This window comes from Rhinolophus sinicus, chromosome 1 (genome assembly GCF_057876585.1).
Source record: "Rhinolophus sinicus isolate RSI-liver-muscle chromosome 1, RSI-T2T, whole genome shotgun sequence".
In the NCBI taxonomy this organism is placed as follows: domain Eukaryota; kingdom Metazoa; phylum Chordata; class Mammalia; order Chiroptera; family Rhinolophidae; genus Rhinolophus; species Rhinolophus sinicus.
The window spans coordinates 57352735-57373768 of NC_142501.1; the positions used below are offsets into that span (position 1 = coordinate 57352735).

Sequence of the window (21034 nt, forward strand, 5' to 3'; positions counted from 1 at the left end):
CCCAGGTTGCTTTTTCCTTATCAACCCGTTTACCTTCCCCAAATCCCCTACATTGGCTTACGTTAATTCCCAACAGTACCTCTGAAACCGGGGAGGAGGATGAAAGTGAGTATTAGTGACTGTCTCCGACAGGAGGCTGCGTGCCCCACTTTAAAAAACAAAAATTGGAGAGCAGTGGCTGACTAGGGACTTCCTAAGGCTTTAAAATTAAGCTTCAGAAGTTTTCTGGGGTCACAGCTTGACTTCCTATGCTCCTCTTCCCCGACTTCCACCAGAGGCCCAACTCAGAATATCTCAAAAGACTAAAAAAAACTGATTGCATTCAATACACAGTTATTGTAAGTGTTCTAACACTGCCATCCTTAACCCCTGTTCTCATCAGTTGTGCTCCATCCCTGCCAGGTCTAGCTAGCATCCTGTCCTTAGCCCTGTTACTAAGGATTAGAGGTGAGAGTGTGGGATGAAACCCCTAAAAACTAGAGGGATACATTGGTCTTGACTGTTCTACCTGAGGAGTACTAGTACTAGTGGGCTGCTCTATGGACCTTTCTGCAAAAGGGAATCCTAAAGTAGCCCTTGTTAACTACCCAACACTAGGCCCTCCACTGTGCCCCCAGACATCCTGCCTCAGCTCTGGGGTTGACAGGAAGTGAAACTCAACTGCCTGCCTAGCAGATCTGCCTGGGACCCAGCCCTGGGCCCGGATGTGCCCCCCACCTGAGGAGGAAGAGGGGAAAGAAGAGGCTGGGGAGAAGAAGGTTGTTGTTTTTTCCTTTCCCTTTGTTCGTTGTGGTTTCTTTCTTTCTGATTTTTATGATGTGGTTGATTAAAGAAATGAGCACCTGGAACTGTAGGCATTAGACGCCTCTTTCTGAGATCTTTCTTGGCCTTTCTTCCCCCCACCCCCAACAACAACTCCCTTGGTGTATGATGGAGAGCACAGATCCTAAAGAAGACACAAAGAATATGACTGATTCTGCCTTATTCCTTATTACAGAGATCACCTCACGTCCCACTTTGAAGTTTCAAAAAAGTCTTAAAAGGAGCCTCTTTAACTTCATGTTGGAACATATCTGAGGATGATGGAATGAAAAACACAGATCATACATATAGGGTGGTATCACTGTGAGTGTTAATTGCAAGGAAAGCTTGATGCCTTAAGAATTAGTATCACTCCAGGATTGCTAGATGAGAGGTTCGGATTGGAAGAGGTGCTAAGGGTCTTGTTCTTAACTTATATTGTATGTTGGTTTAGGATGGCTTAGAGTGGGGAGACACCACACACACACACACACACACACTCACCCAGCCACTCTTTGGTGCAGCCCCTAAACTAGACTATGTCTTTGGCTGTCCTGCAGAACTAAGTACAGGACCTGGTGCAAAATAGAACTTCAAAAGTTTTTATGATTCCTTATGACTAAGGAGGTCATATAGGACGGGGAGATGAAGGATGGGGAGTGGCAGTGCCCTTGTCTTTTTAAGGTTGGATGGGACACAGGAACAGAGAGACAGACCTTCTCCAACCCATGCCTCAGATCTCCAGTTCAGACGCAACAACAATATCCTCAAACCCTATTTACTCAGCAGCTGTATTTCTGATAAAAATGGAGAAGTCTCTTCTAACAAGCTTGTCTTGAAACAATCAAGAACTGCTTAGATTCCTCTGTTTCCACTAGAGGTCCTCATGAATTCATTCCTTCTCCTCCACCAAAGGCTGTGTGTGTATTTGTGTGTGTGCACACGACGTATACAACACACACACATATATCCTTCCTGTCAGAGCTCTCCCCTCCCCCTTTCTTGCACCACCAGGTGTAAAAGGGAAAATTCCAGGAACTCTAGACTTTGTTACTTGCCCTACTTCAATGTAGGGTAGGAAGGGGTTAGACGGGGTTGGGGCGGGGCCAGGGAGCAGGATGCCTGGGTCCCCAGTTCCTACCAGTAAGTCCCTAGGCCTCTCTCTCTCTACCTTGCTCTACCAACTTCACCACCATCTATGCTGCCACCAGAGCCTTAACTCCAGAACAGATTCCAGACTGGAGAAGCTGGAAGGATCTTCCTTCACCTTCTCTTTTGGCCAGGGCCTTCTACACCACCCACCAAAGCCAGCAGGTAAAATGGGACTGTTGGGCATAAAGAAAGGGTGTTCTTTGTACCTAAACCTCCACCCCAGGAATTAAGGGAAAGATCTGAGTCTTGAGAGAAGATGTCCTTAGACTTGGGAAAACAAGTCTGAGACATTTTCCCCGAGGTGAAGAACCTGGAGGTGGGCAGATTCTCACAAGGAGTGTCAAGCAGTGTGGAGCACATGGGGGGGGGGGGGCTGTTCAGGTCTCAGGATGTGGAGTCTGGAACCCTGGCCTTGCCGCTGTGAAATCTCCTGACTATGAATTTAAAAGTCAGTGGTGGATGGAAAGCAGTTGGAAAGGGAAGTCCCCAGATGGCAGCAATTAGGAGAGGATGAGACCTTGGCTGGGTGGGCAGCGGCCAAGCTATCCCATCAACAGCCCTGCCTCCTATCTTGGACTCCAGGGTCGGAATGAAGGAAGAAGCTGAGATGATTGGAATGAAGGGAAAATAGAAACAGAGCTGGTCCCGGGGCGGGAAGAAAATGAGAAGCTCAGGATGTGGAGAAAGTGGCACAGACCAGAGCCCTGGAGTAGTCGTGGGAGGGGGTGGAGGATGAGGTTTGGTAAAATGGAAACTGAGGCTTCTCCAGACTGGCAGTTCCCAGAGTTGGGGGTGCCTGGCGCCGGCGGGCGGGCGGGGGTGAGGGGCGGGCAGCTGTGTCGTCAGGAGCGGGGCGGCCCAGCGGCGGCGGCGTCTGCCTGGCCCGTCCCCTCCAGCCCTGCTCGGGCTTCAGCTCCCGCGTCGTGCTTCAGCTCGGATCGCGCGCCCTCGGCAGGCAAGGTAGAGACCCCGCGAGCCCCCGGCCGCCGCCAGCCCTACCCACACGAGCAGGGGGGGCGGGGGTCGCAGGAGGGGACTCCCCGCGGGCTGGGGTAGGGCTGCTGGGCCGAGAAGGAGGAAGCGTGACAGCTGGAGCGGGTAGCTACCTAGCAGGGTTTGCGCCAGGGCGCGGGGGCAGCGGGAGGACTGGGCCAGAACCCGGTAAGCAGCGTTCCCCGCAAACCTTCCCCTCCACGCCTCCCGCTCTCTCGGAGGGATGGTGAAGCTAGGCTCCCAGTGACCTGAGTCCAAGGAAAGTCCGTTTTGGAACCTCCACAGCGCTGCAGCAGTGGAGAAGGGTTCTTGTTTGGCCTCCTGGTCCCCAACTTCCCACCACTCTCCTTTTCACACCTGTCACCGAAAAGTTTCTGAAACTGCCTGGGTCTGAATATGCTTTTCACCTTTAAATGGGGGAAATGAGCTTTACTGAGGAAGAAATGGAAATATTACTGGGCATCTCCACAGCCTCACAACGAATGAGCGAGCCCACATGCCCCAACTGTGCCAACATGGGAACTTCCTCCTGTATTACACAATGACACCCCCCACACACACACACACACACACAAACACCACCCCCTTAATCAGGCAACACTACCATCTGTGAGGTTTGTGGAGGCTTAATGAATTTTGAGGCTTCAAGCCAAATGACTCCCTCTCAGGGGCCACTAACTAAACTAGTAACAGGGATGGGCAGGGAAGAATAGACCCTCCCTGGGTCCCAGAAAAGAAGAGGAGGATTCAGGCCCTGGTGTTGTTAAGGGATTCGGAAGTCCAGGTAGTCAAACCTGGGCCCAAGAAGGAGTGCCTGCCCCTTGGGGTTCCTTGCTGGGTCAGCCCGAATGTTCTGGGGGCATAGCTGATTCTTGACTAACAGTAAACGTAGGGGACTTGGAATGTGAGCAATGAATGTTGAAGTGAAAAAGAAAACTAAATTTTAGCACTGGCTTTGAAAATCATATTTATCTCTTGGTTACCAGCAATTTTAGTATTTGATATTTAAAATAAGATCTAGAAAACCAGACACACTAAGATTCAATGGAGTGGACTAAGGACAGGATATGTAGATTCTGGACATGACCCTGAGAGAGTTGTGCTCTCTCTGGGCCTCAGTTTTTCTCCTCTGTAAAATATGAGAGTTGGTACCTCCCAGTTCTGAGGATGTTCTAGGATTCTGTCTGCAAGTCAACTTCTAACTTTCTCACCCCAAGTTGGAAGGGGCTGGCAGGGAAACCAGAAGAGGGAAGGGAAGGGTGAGTCACAAATAGCTGGCTGGCAGGCAGTAGACCCCACCCTCCCAGCCCTGGCAGTCGCCTGGACTAGCCCAGGTTATAGCCTCAGGGTTGGGATGGAGCAGGAGGACAAAACTGGACTTGTTCCAGGTCTTAAAGGTCCCAGGATCTTGCAGTTAGCTGCATTTCAACAACAGGAGCAGCTAAACTTTCGAGGAGAGAAGTAAGGAGGACAACTGAAAAAATCCCAGGAGCCCTATGTCCAAGGTCTTAGCCCTGGGCTGTCCTTAGACACTGATACTCTAGTTTCCAGCCACCTCCTCACCCACAGGCAAAGTGCAGGATCCTGCTACTACACGTCTGTGCCTGAGATATGACGGGGAAGGTGTACAGTGGGGCTTCACTCATGCTCAGAGTTCCTAGAATTTATTCCTGGGTCAAAGACATTGTTTTTCCTGATCTCCAGATGTGTTTTCTTTAGGTACCACCCTTGTATAATGCTAACAACAACAACTGACATTTATAGAGTTCTGTGCCATGCAGTTGCTAAGCATGTTGCACGTATTATTTAATCCCCACATTGTGACTGATTTCTCTAGGTACCCATTTTACCAATGAGAAAACAGGTTCAGGGAGATGAAATAACTCATCCAATAGCTAGGATTCTAATCCATGCCTACCTAATTCAAAAGTCCATTCTCTTAACCTTTATACTACATTTCAGACCTGGGGGATAGGAAGGGTCATTTTGAAAACAGAGACAAGAGAGAAGTATCATGTCCTGCCATCCCTTGTTTTCTCTCTCCCTGTCACTTTCTCTTAGATTCCATTTCCTAGAATCTTGGAGCTATCTAAGAATCCCCAGGAGTAATCAGAGCAGCTAATTAAGCCTTACAGGCCCCATTAGCCATAAGACCATTATGCATTCACTGCATCTATTGTCACTAGAGATTATAGTCATTGAAAAGGCCAGATGGGTGGAGTCCTTTCTCCAGAATGTCAGTGTCCCAGAACCCTTTTCTGAGTGTTTCCAGAGAGTCCCCAGAAAAGGAATGGTGTGCTACATAGAGGTGGGCAGCAGAGATGTCTCAAGGACAGAGGCTACAGAGAAGATTCTTGTGCTGTCAGAAAGGAAATTCTTGTAAGTCCTGACTGCCTCCTTGAGGTTGACCCAACAAGCCCTAAGTAAGTGGGCAGAGAGGAGGAAGAAGGTCACAGTCTTGGAAGGAGTACAATATAAGTGCTTTTTAGCATTACTCAGTCATTTAACAAACATGTGTTTAACACCTACTGTATGTGCCCCAAATTTTCTCATCCTTAGTAGCAGGATGGACACTTTGGCATCTCATTTAACCATATTTGGGTTAATATTTCCAAAACGTGACTCCCTAACTTTGCACAACTATTTGTACAACCAATATGGAGCACTTATAACATGCTGGGCACTGTTTTAGGTATTGGGGATACACTTGTGAAGAAGACTGACAAGTTCTTGCCCTTGTGGAATTTTGGTAGAAGACAAACAGTAAACAATGAAGAAAATAAATTAGCAAGATAATTTCCACTTGTGATAAGTTGTATGAAGGAAACAAAGGAGGGTGCTGTGCAAAGAAGGGGGCTACTTTACAAGGGAATGATCAGGGAAGGTCTCTTTGAGGAGCTGACATCTCAGCTTAGGCAAGAAGTCAGCTCTGCCAAGAGTGGGGAAGGGTATTCCTGGCAGACAGAGCAGTAAGTCTGATGGCCCTGAGCAGGAAAGGACTTAGTGTGCTTGCGGAACAGAACAGAAAGGAGGGCTGTGAGACTAAAGGGCAGTGTGTAATGGGGAGAGTGGAACAAGAGGAGGACAGAGAGACAACCAGGGGCTCTGCCACGCCGTTCTTGGGTTTGAACTTTGGTTCCTCCATTTGTCACCTGCCTTGGGAAGTCCCAGCCTCTTTGAGCTCCAGTTTCTTCGTCTCTAGAATGACTATGCCAATAATTTTCTGTCTCATAGGATTTGATTTTAATTGATAATATAATAATAACTATCATTTTTTTGTAGGCCTTCTATATGCTAGGCATTATACTACCGTGTTTCCCCAAAAACAAGACCTAGTCGGACAATCAGCTCTAATGTGTCTTTTGGAGCAAAAATTAATGTAAGACCCGGTCTATTTTACTATAAGACCGGGTCTTACGTAATGTAATATAATTAATATAATATAATGTAATATAATATAATACTGGGTCTTATGTTAATTTTTGCTCCAAAAGACGTATGAGAGCTGATTGTCTGGCTGGGTTTTATTTTCGGGGAAATACCATAGGTACTTTTAACACATTATTTGACTTACTCCCCAAAACTGTGAAAGATAGGTATCATTCTCCCCATTTTACAAATGTAATTTGCCCAAGTCACACAGTGGTATCAGAGCTAAAAATGGAACCCAGATATGACTAACCCTAGTTCTGTTTTACTCCAAAACGGTGCTTCACTGTAGTAACGTGAGATACTGTTATTGCTGTTGTTGAACCCTCAAGGCAAGTTGCCCTCTGCTGCTTGGTCCTGGTGGTCAACATGATGCACGTGATGGCCCCTCCTCGGGCTCTGGGTCTCATAGCTGAAAGGTGGTGCTCCCCAAATACTGCTGGCTAACCTAGCAGGGTAGAAGGAAGACCCCAGAATCCGAGACTCACCCCCTCAGCTCAACCCCCCTGGAACTGGGAAGTCAGGCAGACGCTCAGTCTTCCCTTCCCTCCTTCTAATCTCGCGCTCCACGGTCCCCGCCCTTCCCGAGCCAAGCTCCGCGGGACACAGGCTAGGCGGGACCCGGGCTGGAGACCCGGCCAGAGCTGGTTCTGTGTCGCGCGTCAGAAGCGCTAGAGGTCGTTGCGGGACGTGGGTGGCTGGGGGAGTGGGTGACAAAGCCCCACTGAGGACCGAGGCCGGAGGCGGAGCAAGATGGGGTCGTGGCCCGGGAGGCGTGCCGGCAACGCAGTGAGAACCACCTGGAGGGCCGGGACTGCGGGATCCGTGATGGGAGAGACTGCAAAGATTAGGGGTAGCGGGAAAATCGGTAGAAGCAAGGGAGAGACACGCTCACGGAGACATACACACTGGGAAAATGGGGTTGGGGACAGGAAGGTGAGGGTGGCCAGAGATGAATTAAGACAGATGGGGGGGGGGAGAAATCAGAGAGCTTGAGAAAGATCCAGAAATGAGGAGAGAAAGAGATGAGTCAGAGAAACAGAGGCAGAGGACAGGCACTGTCCCGGAGAGATAGAGACATATGGTGAGGAACACAGGGAAAGGAAGAGACTGAAGGAGAGACTCTGAGACAAGAAACTGACAGAAATAACAGTGGGAGTGGACAATTAACGGAGTAGACAGAACCAAAGAAACTCGTTGGCTCTTTCAGCCACATGCTCTTGTCATCTTCCTCCAGACCTACCCTTGGAAGCGGAGGCCCAGGTACCAAAAGTACTACTACCAAGCTGCCTTTGTGGCCATCCTTAAGAAAAACAGAAAGATGGCCAAGGAGAGGGGCCTAATAAGCCCCAATGATTTTGCTCAGCTGCAAAAATACATGGAATGTGAGTCTTCCTTTCAGTCCTTCAGTTCTGGAGACCTTACCCCAGAGAATCCCTCTTCTTCCTTCTAATTCCCACCCTCCCCGACCCACATCCCCCAGTTTCCCCAGTGGATTTGAGCCAGTCAGCTCCTAAGATACGCTCATGATTTGGAAAGGGAGGAGAAGGAGATGGGGAACTTCCTGGGGTCTCAGATCTCCATCCACCTTCTCTGAAGCTTGACTGCCTGCTCCAAGTTTCAGAGAAGGAAGTGAAGAGGGGCACCACTTTGGAGGATCTGAAATGTTTCTCTCTCTGTATGTCTGTGTATTTTGAAATTTGTTCTTTTTTCATCTCACTTGAATCTTTTTTTCCCTGTTAGATGTCTGGGTGGGATTCTGGCAGAGGGCAGGGAGAGCCGAATCAGGCTAATGCTCTTCTTTCACTCTCTTTACACCTTAGACTCCACCAAGAAGGTCAGTGATGTCCTAAAGCTCTTTGAGGATGGTGAAATGGCTGATTATCTCCAAGGAGATGTGAGTGGCAGCTGGGAAATCCTCTCCTTGACCAATTCCTCCCATCTTTGTTTTTGCTACTCCATTGGGATCCCCAGCTTCCAGAGGTTGTTCTGGGCCACCCCTTGCTCTCCTTCCTTGAGATACCCCAGCATCCATTGTTACGGCAGCTATTGCTTTCAGACAAAGCAAGATATTCTATTAATTCAGGGCTCAGCCCAAGAAACCACACTCCTGTCTTGGATGCTTCTCAGCCCTGTATTTATTGTCTCTGTCCCCACTACTCCCAATTCTTCATTCCCCAACTTCCATCCTGCAGATTCCCCAGGGTAATGCTTGCTCTCATCATAGGCCATTGGTTATGAGGGATTCCAGCAATTCCTGAAAATCTATCTGGAAGTGGATGATGTTCCCAGTCACCTAAGCCTGGCACTATTTCAATCCTTCCAGACTAGTTACTCCTTAGAAGAGACTGTGAAAAAAGGTATGGTCATGTAGATGGGACTGGGCTGGGCCTCCAGAAGAGAAGTCAAATTAGTGTGTGTTTTGGGGTGAGAGTTGAATTGAGTCATATATTAAGGGCAGGGTTGGGGGCGAGAGGTGGAGGTTGGCCAAGCTGGTCTAGGAGCTAGAAGAAGGAAAAATTAAAGGGAAGAGTTGAAACAAACAAAGAGAAGAGCTAGAAGTGGAGGACACCCAAACCTCAGATCTGCTGTACTTTTTGCAACCAGATATGGTATGTCTCAGTGATGTCTCCTGCTACTTTTCCCTTCTGGAGGGTGGCCGACCAGAAGACAAGCTAGAATGTGAGTTGTCATTCTGGACTGGGAGAGGGGAGGAAAGGTGAAGGGAGAGAGGGTGTTCCCCAGCCTTCCCTCATTTTTTCAGGATTCCTAAGCACTGACAGGGTCAGACAAAGGTGGGGTCTGAGAATGGGCCCATTTCCTCTGTTCCCCCAGACTCCTTATACCTAATGCCATCCACCATAGTAACCCCAGTTCCCATGTCTTGTACATTTTCATGTGGGTGGCCTGGGGTGTTTGGGGGGTATGGAAGGTATGTACTGTCTCCCCTATCATGTTCACTAAGGGTGGAATCCAGGCCTGTTTCCCCTCCCTTTTTGTCTTCTTTTCAATCCCAGCCCCAAGCTTTGGGCTCTTCATCCAAAAGGTTTCTCCCCATCTCTTTGTTTCCCCTGTATTCTGTTGTGAATTCTTTGGGTATCCCTCACAAACTGATCCTGGCCCCCCTAAAACACCCCACAGTCACCTTCAAGCTGTACGACATGGACAGAAATGGGATCCTGGACAGCTCAGTGAGTTGGGGGACCTGTATGCTGGGCAAGGGAGTTTGTGTCCATTTGTCTGTGCTCCTCTGTCCCAACTCTTCCAGGATCTTAAGAAGCAGAGGAAGCTAAAGGGAGAAGTTGAATCCTCTAGGACTAAATTTGGGAGTAGTTTCCAAGCTCTTGACTCCTAAAAGAGGAGGCTGGAGGCATGAATTGGGGGCTGCCTTGCAAACATATGAACACACATAGACACTCATTTACTTGGCAGAGTCACCTAAGAATGATAGGTGGGTTTGGGGGTGGAACCCAGGAATCCTGATTTCTAGAGAATGGTTTGGTTAGTGGTAGAGAAGTGGGATATGGCTTTGGCTCTTACCCTCTTGACCCCCAGGAAGTGGACAAAATCATCATACAGATGATGCGAGTGGCTGAATACCTGGATTGGGATGTGTCTGAGCTGAGGCCGGTAAGGCAGTTCTTCCTTCCTGCCCCTTCTTACACCTCTCCTTGGTGAGTCCTGTATATACTTTACCCCATCGCTGAGAGGCAACCTGGTTCCCTTGGCTAGGATGGCTGGACTGGGTGTCCTAGAGGGCCATGGAAAGGTGTCAGACTCACACCAAAAGTTCCCCCACACACCCTGTTCTCTGCTCAGATTCTTCAGGAGATGATGAAAGAGATTGACTATGATGGCAGTGGCTCTGTCTCCCTCGCTGAGTGGCTCCGGGCTGGGGCCACTACCGTGCCACTGCTAGTGCTGCTGGGTCTGGAGATGGTGAGTAGGAAAGACTTTGAGGAGGGGTAAGGCAACTGCCATGGGTTTTGTTTGCCAGAGGTTGGCCCTCTAAGGGCTTAGACACTACTTAGCATCTGCTGTGCCCTCCCAGACCCTGAAGGACAATGGGCAGCACATGTGGAGACCCAAGAGATTCCCCCGACCAGTCTACTGCAACCTGTGCGAGTCGAGCATTGGTCTTGGCAAACAGGGGCTGCGCTGTAACCGTGAGTGATGGGGCCTGGTAGTGGGGGGGGGGGGAAAGGGGCAGCCCAGCTATCTGCCGGAACATGGCGCTCTGAACTTAGCGAAACCTGGGTTTGAATCCTGGGCTCTACCACTGACTAGTTGTGTGACTTAGTTAAACCTTAGTTTCCTCAACTGAAAATGAGGTGATTGTGAGCATTAAATAAGTTGATGCAAGAAAAGTGCTTCACCCAGTGCATGTACCTACTTTAAGCCTGCAATAAAAATTAGCTACTGTTATTGTTATTTTTATATCTGGGCCTCCTTTACATTATCCAGCTAGTTATTGGCACATGGATGGAGTGGGGATAGGCATGTGGTAGCAATTGCTCTTTTGGGGGAAGAGTGAGGAAAGGGCATAGGTCTTGGAGGTAAGCCCCCACCCTAAATTTCTATTCTGTACCACACCCTCACCGCAAAGGGTTGTATGTCTTGTTTCAGTGAGTGAGGAGGAAATAGGGGGAGGGGCTGCAGCTAAGGCTCTGACCTTCCCTCTCGCCCAGTCTGTAAGTACACCGTTCATGACCAGTGTGCTATGAAGGCCCTGCCCTGCGAAGTCAGCACCTATGCCAAGTCTCGGAAGGACATTGGTGTGAGTGATCCCGTGCCCACCCATACCTTGGCCCTGGCCCTGGCCCTTGGCCCATTGCTGCCCTCATCCCTTCTCCAGCCCTTGCTCAGACCCTGTCAGACAAGGGATTGCCTTTCTCCCCAAGGTCCAATCACATGTGTGGGTACGAGGAGGCTGTGTGTCTGGGCGCTGCGACCGCTGTCAGAAGAAGATTCGCATATACCACGGCCTCGTCGGGCTGCATTGTGTGTGGTGCCACCTAGAGGTGAGTTCGGGAGCTACCCCTCCAGCCTCTGCCTTGGGGCCTCTCCTTAAAGCGGCCCTCTCTCCTCCTGCCATTCGGCTCGCCTCCCCGATGGCATGTGCCATACTGTCACAGTTGCCCGTGCTCCAAAGGGCTCTCCAGTACCAGACCTCCAAGTTGAGAGGTGACGGGTTCACTCCATGATTTCTCCATGTCCACCTTGTCTTTCAGATCCACGATGACTGCCTGCAAGCCATGGGCCATGAGTGTGACTGTGGGCTGCTCCGGGACCACATCCTGCCCCCATCTTCCATCTATCCCAGCGTCCTGGTGAGGCCCGTGGGCAGCAGCCGGCAGGGGACAGGAGTGCTTCCTCGATTTAAAAACATACATACATACAAAGCCATTTAGAGCAGAACGGCTATACTTTTAGTATTCAAGTCAGACTCTCATCTGTTTAGGGATTCACACACAATCCAGTTTTCTTTCCTCTGTTTCTCTTCCTTCCTAGGCTTCTGGACAGGAGCATAAAAGCAAAATAAGCCAGAAGATCGTGGATGATTCAAATTTGAGCACCTTTGAGGCTCTGCGGGTACAGGGCTGAGAGGCTTGGGTTTCGTGGTGGGAGCTTGTTTTTCTTTGCTGGAGCCCCCTTTGGGAGAATGAAGTGGGGAATCTGGGGAAGGGTGCCTGTTCTCCAGAAGCCCCACCCTGGTAGGGGAGGGGGAAAGTATCTTGGGAGAAATGACAGCCTTCCGTCCGGCTCTAGGGCCATCTTCACTCTAACAAAACCTTACGTTCCTTATCCTTGTTTTCTTTCCCCATGCAGATTGATCCTGTTACTAACACCCACCCACTTTTGGTCTTTGTCAACCCTAAGAGTGGTGGAAAGCAGGGGGAGAGGTGAGAAGCGCTATATTGGGTCTTCTAAGATGGAGGGGGAGGACCGACAGAGGTTGGGAATCTGTGTGTATGTAGAGGACATATCTTGAGGAGGATATCAAGAGGGTGGGGTACAGAATCTCCATCCACTGCCATGAGCTTTCCCTTTTCCCTCCCACAGGGTGCTTTGGAAATTTCAGTATCTACTAAACCCTCGACAGGTGTTCAACCTCCTAAAGGATGGTCCTGAGCCAGGGTGAGTTTCAGTTGGGGGTTGTATCACACAGTGTTTGTGTGTGTTGGGAAAGAGCAGGAAAGAATGCATGTTGGTAGCAGAGGGCTAGGGGACCCCAAGAAACCAGAATTCAGAATGCTGCTTTACTAGGGTCACTAGGTATCCCCACCTCTGTGGTCTCTGCTTCATCTTTGTTCCATTCTCAAAGGATGAGATACCAGTTTCTCCCTAACCACTGAGGAATGGCTATAACTTTCCTCATTGTAATTTTTCTCTGCCCTTAGTGGAAACAAGTCTTTTGACAAAGGGGAAGGAGATCATATGTGCAGAAAAGAAGTAATCTGCCTGTCCAGGAGTTTGGTAGCCTTGGTCTTGCTATCTTTCCTCATCTTCTCTCTCACCTTTTGTCTCAGGCTTAGATTTTTCAGAGAAGTTCCTGATTACCGGATTTTGGTGTGTGGCGGAGATGGCACAGTAGGATGGATCCTAGAGACCATTGGTCAGTGCAGGGAAAGGCTCTGGGCAGGGCACTGGGCAGTGAGCTTCCAGAGCTAATTCCCTTCATCCATCCCTTCACCTGCCTCCCCAGACAAAGCCAACTTACCTGTTGTACCTCCTGTCGCTGTGTTGCCCCTGGGCACTGGAAATGATCTAGCTCGTTGCTTAAGATGGGGAGGAGGTAAGTGATTAGAAATTGTTTTCCTGGGGGTTGGGTAGAGTTAGGTTGGAAGGAAAAGGCACACCTAGAAGGCATCTAGGCATCTGGTGTACAAAGAGGGTTGGGGATGTAGAGGCACAGATGAGTGGGTACCAAAGTGGATTGTCCCAAAGGAAGAGAGCTTTGAAAGAAACAAGGACCACAGTCTGAACCTAGAAGGGTCAAGGATGGCAGTCCTATTCCTGTAAATCTACAAATATCCTATTTCTCCCCACCGACTCCTAGGGCTCAGAGCATCAAGGAATATGGGGGTTACAGGGAGGACAATGTGGGAATGAGGAAGGTTGTATAAGAGCTAAGTCAGATGCTGAGTGATGGCACTAGCAGGGAGCTTGACCGCGATTAATTCATTCAACCAGCTAATCAAAGGGCATTCATTCATTCATGATCATTTCTTCCCATCTATTGTAACACTCTCCTGACTGCATTCCCATTTCTGGTCTCTTGCTCCCTTCAAAGAGAAAGAGTTCAAGGGATGGTATTGGTAGTTAAAGAGGTCAGTGTGGGGCAGGTGGAGTTTGAGGTGTCTTGGAGTTGAGACTGTTGGACTCACAGTCCAGCTCTGAGGTCTTGCAGAGAAGGAGTCTCCTTAGCCGACCCCTATTCTATAATAGGGGTCGGCTAAGGAGAGTGAAAAGCATTTTCGGTGGAAGAAGTTGTGTAAAGCCAGAGGAGCCACCAACAACATGGTGGTGCTTTAGGGAAAGTGTGAGTCATTCATTGTGACTGGAACATCGGGTACAAGGTGGGCAGTGGGGACAGGAAGGACTGAGTTGAGCAGAGTCCATATGATGGAGGGTCATGAATGTTGTGCTAAGGAGTTTTTAACTTTACCCTGCCAGAGACTGAAAGCTGACAGCTCACAGAAATGATTTGTATCATTTGCCTTGCAGTGTTTTAACTTTTTGACTTTGGTTATTTCTAAGAAATGGGTCATGTATACTTCAATTCACCACAATCCCCTGGGCTTGCCTTTGTAACCTGAGGCATTTGAATGTGTAATTTCTGAATCGTGGGGAACTCTTAAACTCATGAAAGATGTAACTAAAAGAAAAAAATAGGTGTGTGTGTGTGTGTATGTGTGTGTGTAAGTGTAACTCTATTTAGTAAAATTTCTCTCTATGTAAAATATTATTCCAGAAAGTAGGAATATCTCTAAGTACATATTATAATTTAAATCTTTTTTAAAAAAAAATACATTTTATTGGGGAATACTGGGGGAACAGTGTGTTTCTCCATGGCCCATCAGCTCCAAGTAATTGTTCTTCAATTTAGTTGTGGGTGGAGGGCACAGCTCAGCTCCAGGTCCAGTTGCTCTTTTCAGTCTTTAGTTGCAGGGGGCACAGCCCACCATCCCATGCGGGAGTTGAACCGGCAACCTTGTTGAGAGCTCTTGCTCTAACCAACTTAGCCATCCGGCCACCCGATATAATTTAAATCTTGTATGTAAAATATGACCAATTCTTTTTGGCCAGTTCTTAAATCCTCAACATCTGACTCTGTTTTCATTTACGGTATTAGACACTTTGAAATCATGTATTTCGAGTCTTCACTGTGTATTATGCAATGAGACTCTCATAGCAGTTTCTGCTATGCAACTGAATCACGAAAATAATGATATAAATATAGCACTAATGAAAATTTGTGCTGATATTGAAAAAATCATAAGATGTGAAGAGGGGGTGATGCAAGGAATATTCTGTGGGAGCTCTGTGGAGGATGGGTTGGAGGAAGGAGACAGGGTAGGAAAGTACCTGTCCTGCAATAGTCTAGTCAAGAGATGATGAACACAAAAGCAAAGGCAGCAGCAGTGGAGTTCATGAGGTAGAAACCACAATGCTTGGTAACTAATGGGTTGTGGAGGAGGAGGTAAAGACAAGTCTAGGACACTTTCTAGGTTTGTAGACAGTAGATGACGGTGCCATTTACTAAGATAGGGAGTATAGGAAGAGGACCAATTTAAGAAAGAAAGACAGATTTGGTTTTGGACCTGTTGAGTTGAGGTGTCAGCGCAGCACCCAGATGGAGAAGTGTGGTGGGTAGTTAGAAATCAATATTAGGAATTTAGGATAGAAGTCACGACTGAAGATATATGTTCGAGAGCCATCGGGTCCTGGGAGGCAATTAACATCCTGAGAGTAGATGAGTTACCCAGGGAAAGAGATAGGAAGAGAAGGTGGGCAAGGACAGCAAGATCCTGCTAAACACTCTGTTTAAGAGCTGAGCAGAGGAAGATAAATTATTAAAGTAGTCTGTATTAGTGTCCTATTTCTGCTATAAGAAATCACCACAAACAGTGGCTTAAAATAACACAAATTTATTGTCTTGTAGTGCTGGAGGTCCGAAGTCCAAATCAGGTCCCACTGTGCTAAAATCAAGGTGTTGGTAGCTGTGTTTTTTCTAGAGTCTCTAGGAGAGAACCCCTTGCCTTGCCTTTCCCAGTTTCTAGAGGCTGCCTGCATTCCTTGGCTCACGGCCCCCTTCCAACCAGCAATGTTATCACTCCAACCTCTGCTTCCACTGTCACATCTTCCATGACTCCTCTCTTGCCTTCCTCTTTCACTTATAAGGACCCCTGTGGTTACCTTGGGTCTACCCAGATTATCCAGGATAATCTCCCCATTTAAAACTCCTTAATTTAATCACATCTATAAAGTCTCTTTTGCCATAGAAGGCAGCAGATTCTGGAAATTAGGATGTGGACATCTTTGAGGGCCCATTATTCTGCCTACCACAGAGACTAAGAAGGAACAGTCAGAGAGGTCTCTCTGTAACTTAGAGAGTGGTAGTTTAGAAACCAAGTGAGGAATTTCATAAGTTAAAATGAGAACTAAAGATATACTATTGGTTTTGGCAGGAATCATTGGCAATCTTTGCCGAAAGAGTTTCAGCCGGGTGGTACGATGAAAGGCAAATTACAGTGGGTTGAGCCATCAGTGGAATGTGAGGATGTGAAGACCCATTTTTGTAATCCTTTTTGTTTTCCTGATTACAAAAATAATACGTGTTTGTGGTAAAAAAAATAATTCAAACATTTCAGATACACATGACAAGAAAGTGAAAGATCCCTGTAATCTACTCCCTAAAGTTTTGGAGTCTTATTTCTCCATGGTTTTCTTTCTAGACACATACTAATATATATTTAAACAATGAGGTCATTTTATAGATTTTTTTTCTTCTTTTTTTAAACTAAACAGTTCATTTTGGTTATCATCATATTTCAACACATTCAGGTTTGTCTCACTCTTTTTATTACTGAATAGCATTCCATTGTGTGACTATGTCATCATTTATTTACCCAGTCCCCTACTGATAGACATTTGGGTAGCATTCAGTTTTTTATTACAAACCATGCTGCAGTGAACACCCTTGCACATCTGTCTCTGCACACAGATGTGATAATTTCTCTAGGAGAGATTTCTAGAAGTGGAATTGCTGGCTCAAAGAGTGAACATTTTACATTTGATTATTTTCTTTAAAAAATACACAAATAATACATCAGTACATTTTGACTAAAAAATTTTAAAAAGTGAAATGTGTAAATCTTTACATACAGGTTTCCTCTTCCCTACCCCTCACCTCCCAGAGATAACACCTCCCACTGTTTCCTGTTTGCGCTCATTTTTCTGTTTTTACGTGCACATATGCATACATAACACACTCAACTTTTAAACAAACATAAATAGGATCATGCTACCCAGATTGTTCTGGTTTTTCTTTTTTCATTGAATAATATGTCTTGCAGATCTGTCCATGTTAGTACATATAGATTTCATTCTGTATTCAATAGCTGCACATTATTCCATGGCATGGATTTGCCATAATTTATATAACCTTCCCCTACTGATGGGCATTTAGATTGTTTCCAATTTTTTACTGTTTTAGAAATAACCTCAACAAACTTCCTTGTACATCCATCTCTGTGCACATGTGTGTTAGTTTCTGTAGACGAAATTCCTAAAAGTGGAATTGCTGTATCAAAAGATGTATTGGATAAAATTTGATAACATTTGGATAAAAATTGCCAAATTGCCTTCCAAAAATGAAATGCCAATTTATGCTCCAACTAACAGCAAATGAGAGTGCCAGTTTATTCATAATGTCCTTAACACTTGGTTTTCTTAATCTCTTTGTAATTTGTCAATCTGATAGGCAACAAAAAGTTACTAATTGTTTTAATTTGTAATTCTTTTAATTATTATTAATATTGAGCATCTTTAATATGCATATTGGTCATTTGTATTCTTCTGTGATTGGCTTGTTTCTGTTATTTGCCCATATTTCTATTGACTGTATAAACAGCGATTTGTGAACTTTTTTTGAATATTGGGGAAGTTAATCTGTTATATGTGCTATAGCTATTTTCTCCTGATTTGTATTTGTTTTTTTGTTTGTTTGTTTGTAGGTATCTGTTATTTATGTAATGATACAGAAATTTTTAATTTTAATATAATTGTGCTATCAATCTTTCCCTTTTTTGATTCCTAGTTTTATATTGTGCTTTAGAAAGGCCCTTCCCACTCAGATTATTAAAACATTCTCTCATGTTTTCTTCTAATAAAAATTCTGCTTCCTTTTTTACATTTAAATTCTTGATCCATCTTGAATTTTTTATTTAAAAAAAATTTATTACATTTATTGTGGTGACATTGGTTAATAAGATTATATGTTTCAAGTGTACAATTCTATAATACATCATCTGTATACTGCATTGTGTGTTCACCACCCAAAGTCTCCTTCCATCACTATATATTTGATCCCCTTTACCCTTTTCTTCCTCCCCTCAACCCCCCATCTTGAATTTACTTTGGTATAAGGAATGACTTTTACACCGAGCACCATTGATTGAATAATCTATCTTCTCCACTTATTTGAAATGTCATCATATACTAAATTCTTATACATACTTGGGTCTATTTCTGGGCACTCTATTCTTTATTGAACTTTTTATTCTATTCATTGTGCCAGTACAGTATCACACTGTTTAGACACTATTGCTTTATACTGTGTTTGATCTGGTAGAATGAGGAGAGAAAGTGTCAATGGGGGGAGGGGGGAGGGGGGGAGAGAGAGAGAGAGAGATTTTTTTCCATTCATCACTCATTTTTTTATTTTCCTGGCTATTTTCTCTAATCTCCCAGATGAACTTTGGCATTATTGTTAGATGTGTACATACATTGGGAACAATTATCCTCCATGACAGTGTGGAGAAAGGGTCAGCAAGGTCTGTGGGACATTGGTCCATGGGAGCCATCCCCAAGCACCCTGCCCTCCCACTGGCAAGGGCTGGGAGGATATGCAGAACCAGGGCAGAGGATCCCTGGGAATTTGTGGAGCTGGGAGCTAAGAGGAGGTCTCTTTGGGACCTGGGACTCAGTGATAACTTGTCTTCTCCCCCATCCCTAGGGTATGAGGGACAGAATTTGGGGAAGATTCTCAAGGATTTAGAGACGAGTAAGGTGGTACATATGGATCGATGGTCTGTGGAGGTGATACCCCAACAAACTGAAGAAAAGAGCGACCCAGTCCCCTTTCAAATCATCAATAACTACTTCTCCATCGGTGTGGTCAGTGGAGTGGGGCATGGGGAAAGGGAGGAAGTGGAGGTTAAGCAGGCAGAGGCTGGAGGAGGGCAGACTGGGAAGGTAGAGGTTAAGGGAGCTGTGACAGGGAAATTGGGGGTGGGGTACAGTGGTGAGTTGCAAGAAAAGAACATGGGACATGCTGCTCCCAAATGGGGGAGTTAAAGAAAGTTCTGTGCTAAGGGGAGGCAAGCCTGATTTTCCATGCCCTGAACTCCCCAGGATGCCTCTATTGCTCACCGATTCCACATCATGCGAGAAAAGTATCCTGAGAAGTTCAACAGCAGGTGAGGGAAAGTGGGAGAGGGGTGGGCATACACAGGGGCAGGGACAAGCCTGTGGCCAAATCTCACCAGAGCACTTGGATAGTGACACCTCTAGGAAACCCCTCAGCCCAAAGCTACCCTGTTCCCCACGTGACAGGAATCAGGAGGTTGATGCCCTTCCCTGTCACTTGCCTACCCCTGCCAGCCTGTGTAACTTGTCCCCTCCCTACTGGGCCTTATATTGGGGCTGACACAGAATGAAGAACAAGCTATGGTATTTCGAATTCGCCACATCTGAATCCATTTTCTCAACGTGCAAAAAGCTGGAGGAGTCTTTGACAGTTGAGGTGGGTGTGATAAGACCTAACCTATGTCCTTTTCAGCTTTTTATACCTTAGTTTCTCCCTCCACGGGCACCCTCAAGAATTTCCCGTATCTTGAACCTCTACTTTGACCTCCCAGTTCTCCAGTTCTGATTTCCCAAGTTCTAAGATATAGTAGTCCCTATTTCTCTCCATTCCTTGCAAAACTCCAATGTGTCTTCTGGTGGAGGGAGGGGTCACGTCCTTGATGATGACAGAGGTAAGGATCTGTTTTCTCCTCCCCTCAGATTTGTGGGAAACCACTGGATCTGAGCGCCCTGTCTCTAGAAGGCATCGCAGTGCTGAATATCCCTAGCACGCACGGTGGTTCCAACCTCTGGGGTGATACCAAGAGACCCCATGGGGACATCCATGGGATCAACCAGGCCTTAGGCGCTGCAGCGAAAGTCATCACTGACCCTGACATCCTGAAAACCAGCGTACCAGGTGGGAGCTGAGTGGGCGGGCCTACGGGGGGAGGTGTGACTTTTGAGGCACCCTGCTTCTGTGAAACCTATCTCACTACTTTCCATCCCCAGACCTAAGTGACAAGCGGCTGGAAGTAGTAGGGCTGGAGGGTGCAATTGAGATGGGCCAGATCTATACCAAGCTCAAGAATGCTGGACATCGGCTGGCCAAGTGCTCTGAGATCACCTTCCAGTAAGGAAAGCTCTGGTAGGGGCTCTGCGGGAAGGAGGGGGGCCAGCAGCTCCAGGGTCATAGGAATAGTGGAGAGGGGCTGTACTAGGTCTTCCTCACTACCAAAGGGTCTCACAGCCAACCTAAGAAACAGTTTTGGTATTTGGTTGGTAAAGAAATCTCCACCAATCTGCCTTGGCCCCCACAGCACCACCAAAACCCTTCCCATGCAAATTGACGGAGAACCCTGGATGCAGACACCCTGCACAGTGAGTATTGCCTGTGCCTGCCAAAAACGGAACCCTCGCGCTCATGGATCCTAAATCTCCATTCCATAGCGTTTGTACTTCCTCCCGAAGTGTTAAGTTGCCCTGTGCACCTCCTGTCACATCCTGATGTCTCAGCCCCTGGCCTTCCTACCGTGGCCTCTCTAGGACCCCGGCAACCCACCCTGAACCCTACAGATCTTCCCCCAAATCTCCCGGCCCCAGCACCAAGGCTCTATGTCCCGCCTCTGAGCACGCCCCCTTCCCTTCCAGATCAAGATCACTCACAGAAACCAGATGCCCATGCTCATGGGCCCACCCCCACGCTCCTCCAATTTCTTCGGCTTCTTGTGCTGAGAGGGATACCTCGGCCTCTAAGCCGGCCTTGAACCCACCTCCCTGGACTCTACTCCCTAGGCTCTGTGTGCTTCTGCCACACCCTCCTGCCAGCTCAGGGGAGTGTTCCTTCACCCTCACAGTATTTATTATCCTGCACCACCCCCACTCTTCCCCATGCACATGTGTGCATGCACGTGCACGCTTGTGCGTGCACACACACACACACACACACACACACACCACAAACACATACACTGAAAGTGCCTCATCAGAATAAAATGACTTTTTCCCCAAAATGGGATATCTGTTAAGTAAATGGTATACCTCCTTCCTTTATACCTTCATTCCTTAAATGACAGACTCTCCCAAG

At 47.0% G+C, this 21034-nt stretch overlaps 1 protein-coding gene across 6 annotated transcripts; it reads left to right on the forward strand.

Annotated features, from left to right (window-relative positions):
• Positions 1-1933: 1933 nt before the first annotated feature.
• Positions 1934-20960, forward strand: DGKA (diacylglycerol kinase alpha). 6 transcript variants are annotated; one of them, XM_019742348.3, is made up of 24 exons: positions 1934-2115; positions 7613-7760; positions 8199-8272; positions 8603-8735; positions 8983-9057; positions 9517-9566; positions 9931-10005; positions 10195-10314; positions 10427-10541; positions 11064-11152; positions 11277-11396; positions 11607-11705; positions 11887-11967; positions 12205-12278; positions 12439-12513; positions 12906-12991; positions 13082-13171; positions 18617-18777; positions 19015-19079; positions 19315-19405; positions 19669-19867; positions 19960-20080; positions 20268-20328; positions 20599-20960. In XM_019742348.3, the coding sequence occupies exons 2-24, from the start codon at positions 7697-7699 to the stop codon at positions 20680-20682; spliced, it is 2202 nt and encodes a 733-aa protein (XP_019597907.3). In that variant the 5' UTR covers positions 1934-2115; positions 7613-7696; the 3' UTR covers positions 20683-20960. The 6 variants fall into 6 exon arrangements, 5 of the variants coding, with proteins under 5 accessions (XP_019597907.3, XP_019597906.3, XP_074181687.2 ...); XR_016021912.1 differs by lacking the exon at positions 1934-2115 and adding an exon at positions 2773-2913 and having other exon boundaries at positions 19960-20095; positions 20599-20676; XM_019742347.3 differs by lacking the exon at positions 1934-2115 and adding an exon at positions 2774-2913.
• Positions 20961-21034: the final 74 nt, after the last annotated feature.